Raw genomic sequence first — 8,736 nt, forward strand, 5'->3', positions numbered from 1 at the left:
CCATGTAGTATGGATATCTGTGTTTTCAGCTCAGACTAGTATCCCAAGTGTGGGGTTTAGATTCTCTGGAGAATAAAACTGCCAGTCTCCTACAGAGGTGGGAGGGAGGTCATTGCCTGACCTTACTAGGTAGGGGAGAGGAGAATGGGGTTCTAACTGCCCCTTATCCAGACTTAACCTTTAAGTCTTCTGTTTTCATGCCCATGCCTTCCTTTGTACCAAATGCCTTTAGCTCCTGAATCCTTATTTGGTTCTGTGGGGGCAGATTTGCTGCTGTTTGTCAGTATTACTCTCTGCAGATATTTGGGTTTCATCTTCCTCCATCTGTCTCCATATACATTATAATCTACCTTCATGAATTAAAGCTTCAGCTTCATGTATTTCCTGGCTTTATTGAAGTTTATTGATATTTCTTATTTTTCTTGTTGTTCTGTGTTGGAGATGTCATTACACTGTCTATTAGTTTCTTAATACTGCCATAACAAAGCACCACAAACTGAGTAGCTTAAAAGAGCAAAAATGTATTGTCCCACAGTTCTGAAGGCCAGAAATCCAAAATCAAGATGTTGGCAGGGCCATGTTGACTCTGAAACTTGGAGAAGAGAATCTTTCCTTGCTTCTTCTAGCTTCTGGCATTTGCTGGCAATCCTTGGCATCTCCTGATTTGTAGATGCATCACTTCAATCTTTGCCTCCATTGTTATATGGCTGTCTTGTCGCAGTATGTTTCTTTATTTCTTCTCCTCTTCTTTTTTTTTTTTTTTTTTTTTTTGAGACGGAGTCTTGCTCTGCCGCCCGGGCTGGAGTGCAGTGGCTGGATCTCAGCTCACTGCAAGCTCCGCCTCCCAGGTTCACGCCATTCTCCTGTCTCAGCCTCCCGAGTAGCTGGGACTATAGGCGCCCGCCTCGTCGCCCGGCTAGTTTTTTGTATTTTCTATTAGAGACGGGGTTTCACCGTATTAGCCAGGATGGTCTCGATCTCCTGACCTCGTGATCCGCCCGTCTCGGCCTCCCAAAGTGCTGGGATTACAGGCTTGAGCCACCGCGCCCGGCTCTTCTCTTCTTCTTAAAAAAACACTGGTCATGTCATACTGGATTTGGACCCATTTTAATGACCTCATCCTAACTTCATTACATCTGCAAAGACTATATTCCAAATAAGGTCACAATTATAGGTACTAGGTTATGGGACTTCATCATATCTTTTGGGGGAACACAGTTCAACCCATAACACTGCCATTGTAGAAGTAAGAATTCTGGACGTTATTTGGAATGATAGTAAAATACATTTTCCATATAAGAAAATTTTACATTTTGAAATTTAATAGAAAATTGAGAATAACTGCATAAATTCTGAATATTCTAAAATAAATCCCCAAAGAAAGAAATAAAATATTTATAGTAAGTGTGAAAAGTACTCAGTTGAAATGAGAAAAAAGGCAAGACTCCATTCACAATGAAGATGGGTACTTCACATCAAAGGAAGTATATCTTGTAAGGAACATAGATAATTATAGATAGTTCAGCATCATTAGAAATCCGAAGAATTTTACACAATAGTGAGTTGCCATTTTAGTCTTTTGAATTAATGTGTTTTTTCATTTGTTTGTTTTTGTTTGTTTGTTTTTTATTGTGAGCAAGCCTATGGTAAAAGGTACATTACTTATCCCCATGTAAACTGGTACATTAGTATAACCCTTTTGGAAAGCAATCTGAATACAACATATCAAACCATAAAGATGTTCACACCCTCTGATGTTACTGATTCAGCAGATAATTGAATACTTAGTTTGTACCAGCTACTCTGCTAAGCACAAGAGATTCGGTGGCAAACAAGAAAGACAAAGCTTCTGCCTTTATTTATACAAAATACCCAATAAATGTTTGGAAAAAGTCACATGCATGAAGATTCATCCCACTCTCTTGTCTTTTCTTCCACTTCACTTGTTGCTCCTTGGTCTCTCTTGCTGGTTCCTCCTCACCTTCCCAAACTGTCGACATTGGAAGGCCTTAAGACTCAGTTTCTGGACCTCTTCTCACTCGCTTGGTTGTTCAGTCTTGTATCATTTACATGATGATAATTCCCAAGTTTTTATCTCTAGCCAGAACCTCTCTTCTGACTTCTAGACTCATATATTTAATGACCCATTTAACATCTCCAGCTGGATATCTTTATAGGAATCTCAAACTTAACCTCTCTGAAACTGAGCTTCTTATTATCCGCTCCAAAGTTGTTCCTCTCACTGCATCCTCATCTCAATTCTAATTACAAGCATCCAGTTCCTTAGGCTAAAAATACTATAATAGAAGTATCTTTTACTTCTCTCTGTTTCTCACACCCCAAATGTGACCTATCAACATATCTTGACTACTCTCAAAATATATCCAGAATCTAACAATTTTTCCCCATCTCCACTGCTGCCACCCTGGTCCAAGCCACCATAACTTTTACCTTGTTTATTACAGTAAGCATCCTAACTTCTTATCTTCTCCACTTTAGTATGTTTTTAGTATAGCATGCGGTGGCTCACCCCTGTAATCCCAGCACTTTGGGAGGCTGAGGTGGGTGATCACCTGAGGTTGGGAGTTCGAGACCAGCCTGGCCAACATGGTGAAACCCCCGTGTCTACTGACAATACAAAAATTAGCTGGGCCTGGTTGCAGGCGCCTGTAATCCCAGCTACTCGGGAGGCTGAAGCAGGAGAATTGCTTGAACCCGGGAGGCAGAGATTGCAGTGAGCTGAGATCACACCATTGCTCTCCAGCCTGGACGACAAGAGTGAAACTCCATCTCAAAAAAAAAAAAAAAAAAAAAAGCCCTCTGGTGGCTCTCCATCTCACTCAGAGTGAAAGCCGGTTCCTTTAAAGAACCCACAGGCTCTACACAGTTTGGGTTTGTTTGATCTGTCAGACCTCATCACTTATTTTCCTGCTTCAGTCAGTCTGCCTTAACATAGTAGACACATTATTGCATCAATGCTTTGCTCTTGCCATTCCTGCTACTTATAATACTCTTCAGCCATTTGGCCTCACAGCCTGCTCCCTTACCACCTTCAGGTTGTGTTACCTTAGTGAGGCCTTCCCTAATCACCCTATTTATATTGCTCCCCTCACACCTCTTTCTATACCCCTTTCCAACCAAATACTTCTTCTCGTAATTTATAGGCATTATACTTGTACTTATCTTTCCCTAACCTAGATTAGAAGTTCCATAAGGACATGAATTTTTGCATTTTGTTCACGGTTATATTGCTAGTGCTTCAGACAGTGCATGACAGTATTAGCAGGTGCCCAATAACTGTTGAATGAATGAATGGCAGAAAATTAGAATTAACTTAGATAGATAACTAACATTATAGAAATTGTTTAGTAAAGTCTACTATATTCACCAGTTTGGAATAACTGCAGGCACTAAAAAAGTTCATAAAAACTGTAGTCTTGTAGGGAAATGCTCTTGATAGAAAATTAAATTGCATTCACACTTCAGCAAGGGTTATTGATTGCCTACTATGGAGAAATATACTAGTTAAGTGGTGACTGTAGAGTCAGACCCAGATTCAAAACTCTCATAGCTTTCCCATCATTCACATGTCATCTGCTTCCATGAGTGTGTGCGTCTGTTATCACCTAAGATTGGCTTAAACAATAAGAAAACACTCAGACATACTTAGAAGCCTAGAGGAAGGCTGCTTTAAGACTGGTTGATTCAGTCACTCGATGATGTAATTAAAGACCAGGGTTCTTTTTGACTCTTCATTGTTTTGTCCAGATTATCAGCTTGATCTAAAGCTGTTTTCCCTCAAAATCATAACTGGCAAGAGCAGTAAAGGTTGTGTGTTTCTTTGTTCAGTCAAATTATATATAGAGAGAAGTACAGGCAAGACAGTATGGCAGTGCTTTTCCAAAAAAGAGCAAGGAATTTCCTTTCCATTAGCCCCCAGAAAATCTCCTTTTAAATTTCACTGGTCTGAATTAGGTCACATGCCTACAGTTAAACTCATCACTCTGGCTAAAGGAGTGGGATTACTCTGATTGATTTATATGAATTAGGCCCCATCCCTGGAGCTAAGTGGTCAGGTTCACTTTCCCTAAAAAAATGGCTCCTTGCATGAAAGAGAGGTAGATAAAAATCTGATCATGTTAAGAAAGTGAGTCCCATGCCTACTCCTTGGCTTGAATTGGGGTGCCCTGGGCAGGATTGGCCAACTAAACCAAATGGGACAGATGTACCACCAACGAGAGGAGTTCTCCCAAAGACCAGACAAACAATGCTGGCAGGTCTGAGGAACATCCTCTGCCTAACCTCCCCTCACCATCTGCCAACCTCATAAGCATACCTTTTGTATCAGCTGTTTCCCCCTGAGCCCACAGGATGCCCCCCCCCCCCCCCCCCCCCCCCAGAGGTAACTGCAGAGCCACATGATCGGGATAGCAATTTTTGACACAGAATAATTAGTTTGACATATCTACTTGGATGTCTCATAAGCAATTCAGTTAGAGTGTTTAAGGTTAAACTCATCAACTTCTTTCCCAGTTAGCTCCTGTGTGCCCGATCTCAGTATAATGACAATACGACATAGTTACTGCCTTTGTAACAACAGTGTGAATACAGAGAGATCAAATGGGAAGTTGAACTATAGAAAAAGTAAAAATGAAGATAGTAATTATTATATGTCTGGTTGATCTGTTTAGGGGTATTTTCCTGTCATTTATCATTTTGTAAATTTCCTTTAATGTGGTTATATAATGTGTACATTATCAATGAGAGACTTGCAAAGACAGAGTTACGTGATATAACACTACCTTATGGGCTCCTATATGGAGGGTTTTATTACCTGTGTGGTGATGTGCCCAATCGTAGCTGCTTCAAAAATATATGGTCTCTGATTAGGATGGTCTTTCTTTAGAAGTTACTACAGTATATTTAGACATGTTTTGATTTGTGAAAGACTTCAGGGAGCAGAATCTCATTAATCATAATTAAATAGTATACCTTCATTTAGCTAAAGTACTCATCATGCCCCAGGCACTGTGGTAGGTGCTAGAGATACAGAAATAAATACACACTGCCCTCAGAAAGCTTACAATTTAATGGGGAAGATAGATAAACCAATGGTCGATAGTCTGCCAAATGCCGTAGTAGAAGCATCGACCACAAGCTGTGATAAAGGTTTATCTTATAATTATACTGTGAATTGTGGTTAAACTAGTCTTTTTCTCCCCCAGAGTCTTTCTTTAGTTCATGTGGTAGTTTACATAAACTAAGTGAAGAGCCCCTGATTCCTCCTCCTCTTCCTCCTCGAAAAAAGTTTGATCATGATGCTTCAAATTCCAAGGTAATCAACAGGACTTTACTCCAACTTATGCAAAGTTGTGAATCTTCAAAATAATGCCCAGTATTATAAAGAGTCTGTGAATTATACTTTGGCTACCATTTATGGTTTTTCAACATTTGGGTTATTATATTTGAAAAATACTTTTAGTTGTTTAATCCTTATAAAAACCTTTTCTAAATAAGAGGCTGGGCCAGGCGCGGTGTCTCATGCCTGTAATCCCAGCACTTTGGGAGGACGAGGCGGGTAGATCACCTGAGATCAGGAGTTCGAGACCAGCCTGGTCAACATGATGAAACCCCATCTCTACTAAAAATAAAAAAAATTAGCTGGGTGTGGTGGCAGGTGCCTCTGATTCCAGCTACTGGGGAGGCTGAGGCAGGAGAAGCACTTGAACCTGGGAGGTGGAAGTTGCAGTGAGCCAGGATTGTGCCACTGCACTCCAGCCTGGGCAACAATTGCAAAACTCTGTCTCAAAAAAAAAAAAAAAATGGTTGGGAGGCTGAGGCAGGCAGATCACCTGAAGTCAGGAGTTCAAGACCAGCCTAGCCAATATGGTGAAACCCTGTCTCTACTAAAAATACAAAAATTAGCCAGACGTGGTGGTGGGCACCTGTAATCCCAGCTACTTCAAGAGGCTAAGGCAGGAGAATCACTTGAACCTGGGAGGTGGAGGTAGGTTGCAGTGAGCCAAGATCGCACCATAGCACTCCAGCCTAGGTGACAGAACGAGACTCCATCTCAAAAACTAAAAATGAAAAAGAGGCTGGAAGTACATTTTCTTTCTGGTACAGGTGGAAAAAAACTTTAGTAGTATTCCAAGCATTCTTCAAACTTTCAACTAATGCTTCTCAAAATTTTAAGGGTGCATCAGAATTACCTAAAAGGCTTGGTAAAATCAGATTGTGGAGCCCCACCTCCAGAGTTTCTGATTCAGTAGGTCTAGGATGGGGCCCAAGAATTTGCTTTTCTAACAAGTTCCCTACTGGTACTGATGCTGTTGGTCCCTGGATCACACTTTGAGATCTACTGCTCTAAGCCTCATTGAAGAAAGGAGCAGTAGATGCCCAGTAAGCAGAAGCTAGACATTAAAATCCTCTTTACATCATGTCCTTTCATATCTGTAAAGCAATAAATTGTCACTTACCTATTATTATAATTAAAATACATAAATTTCTGAAATGTATACACAAAGCAAGATAAAGAGTTATGTTCTAAGACTTAAATTAAAACATCTCATATGTAAAAATATTAAACCCAGCCCTAAATTAAACTAGGAGCACTCATAATCTGATAATTAACTCAGATTAGTTTATTTTGAGCCTCTGAATTTAACTTGATACATAAGAATTTTTCAGACTTAAAATTTTTTAAAATTTTTCAGGAGAATAGAGGTATAATTTATTTATTTATTTTTTTTTTGAGGGAAATATGAAATCTGATGATGATCCTCCTGCTATTCCACCGAGACAGCCTCCTCCTCCCAAGGTAAAACCCAGAGTTCCTGTTCCTACTGGTGCATTTGATGGGCCTCTGCATAGTCCACCTCCACCACCACCAAGAGATCCTCTTCCTGATACCCCTCCACCGGTTCCCCTTCGGCCTCCAGAACACTTTATAAACTGTCCATTTAATCTTCAGCCACCTCCACTGGGGCATCTTCACAGAGATTCAGACTGGCTCAGAGACATTAGTACGTGTCCAAATTCGCCAAGCACTCCTCCTAGCACACCCTCTCCAAGGGTACCACGTCGATGCTATGTGCTCAGTTCTAGTCAGAATAATCTTGCTCATCCGCCAGCTCCCCCTGTTCCACCAAGGCAGAATTCAAGCCCTCATCTGCCAAAACTGCCACCAAAGACTTACAAACGGGAGCTTTCGCACCCCCCATTGTACAGACTGCCTTTGCTAGAAAATGCAGAAACTCCCCAATGACCTTAGCCATATGTAGTCATTGACACTGGAATGGTATTTGTAAAGTTTTTTTTTAATTTATTCAAAAAAAGACATAGTATTTTAGTACTTTTTACAAATAATGCTCTTACAAAAATGCTACTGATCAAATAAGCTTTTAAGAATTGGAAAAATAAAAATACAAAAGTCCTTCACCATTATCCTCAGGTGATCAGTAGCATTGCCTTGTCTTGGATCCTCAGTGCTGCCAAAAGGCCAGTATAAAGAATTTATATTTGCACTGTAAACTCTGCAAAAATATGGTTTAAAGTGACATGATTGCACTGAAAAGGGATAGTGCTTTTGTGAAATTTTTCAAATTTGAGTAATAGATGCCTTTTTAAGGCAGTGAATTTACACAAATATGGGAGGGGTATATGGTGTTACTGATTTTTAAACCTCTTTGACCATCTGCTAGTTTTTACTTCTAGTTTTTACATCTAGGAGAATTATGAATAACACCAACTGTTCTTAAACTCTTTAATTCCATGTCTTAAATGCCGGTATTTGCTGCTGAAGACAAAAATGAAAAGTAGGATGAAAATAATAGAATGGCACTGTAAGTGTTTATTATTTTGTCAAAATGTAATCAAAGACTACATAACCCAATGATGGAGGTAAAAAGGGCATGTATCTCATTCAGATGTGCCTTTTGTTTTTGCAGACTATGATGTCTTTAGCTAATGAATTGCCTATTGTTATGGAAAACAGTTAATATGCCATGTATGTACAGTTTTGTTTATATTGTATATTTAAAGATACTGCTAATAACCTATATAAATTTAAGTGACTTGAGGCCTATAATACAATCTGCTACTTTACTAATTCATAAATTCAAAAAAAATTCTATGGCATAGGAACCAACTGCCTTGCCTTCAAACACCTAGTAACTTTCTCTATAAATCTCGTGTTAACTGAAATTTTTTTAAAATATATTTTTTAGATTGGTAATATTTAAACCAGCAAATACTTAAAGCTTTATTAAATATTTTAATCAGATAAGTGAGTAAAACTTTTATTTGCCATTTGGATGCCTTTGTTCAAAGTGATAAAGAGTGTTTTGCTGATAGTGCTGTAGCAGCAGTTGTAAAGTAGCCAAAAGCCACGTTGTTTATTTACTGGTCTGTGGCCTTTTACTGTGCTTTGTATCAGAGTTCTTAACAAGATTAATAAATCACCCCAGTCTTAATTTTTAAAAGACTTTTAAAATATGTGTTTTCATTATAAGGAACAAAGGGGGAGATTGTTGAGTCCTGTAGACACACACACACACACACACACACACACACACACATTTTTCTTCAATGTTAAATGTGAGCTGCAAAAGCTTCTAGCAACCACTTTTATGAATTCATACAAAAAACTAGGAGCATACTAGGAACTTGAAAAGGAAGATTGTAAGATTATAGCCATCTTTCGTAGGATCTTGAAAGCAGCTTGAATTTAAGCCT

General features: G+C 39.2%; 1 protein-coding gene across 2 annotated transcripts in view; it reads left to right on the forward strand.

Annotated features, from left to right (window-relative positions):
- Positions 1 to 8,485, forward strand: part of SOS2 (SOS Ras/Rho guanine nucleotide exchange factor 2) — a 114,134-nt gene extending 105,649 nt beyond the window's left edge. For both annotated transcript variants that reach the window (XM_031935770.1, XM_023222687.3), the window contains 2 exons: positions 5,226 to 5,335; positions 6,758 to 8,485. In XM_031935770.1, the coding sequence (XP_031791630.1) occupies positions 5,226 to 5,335; positions 6,758 to 7,267 (620 nt within the window). In that variant the 3' untranslated portion in view covers positions 7,268 to 8,485. The remainder of the gene's footprint in view (positions 1 to 5,225; positions 5,336 to 6,757) is intronic.
- Positions 8,486 to 8,736: the final 251 nt, after the last annotated feature.

Source organism: Piliocolobus tephrosceles, chromosome 6 (assembly GCF_002776525.5).
Source record: "Piliocolobus tephrosceles isolate RC106 chromosome 6, ASM277652v3, whole genome shotgun sequence".
Taxonomy (NCBI): domain Eukaryota; kingdom Metazoa; phylum Chordata; class Mammalia; order Primates; family Cercopithecidae; genus Piliocolobus; species Piliocolobus tephrosceles.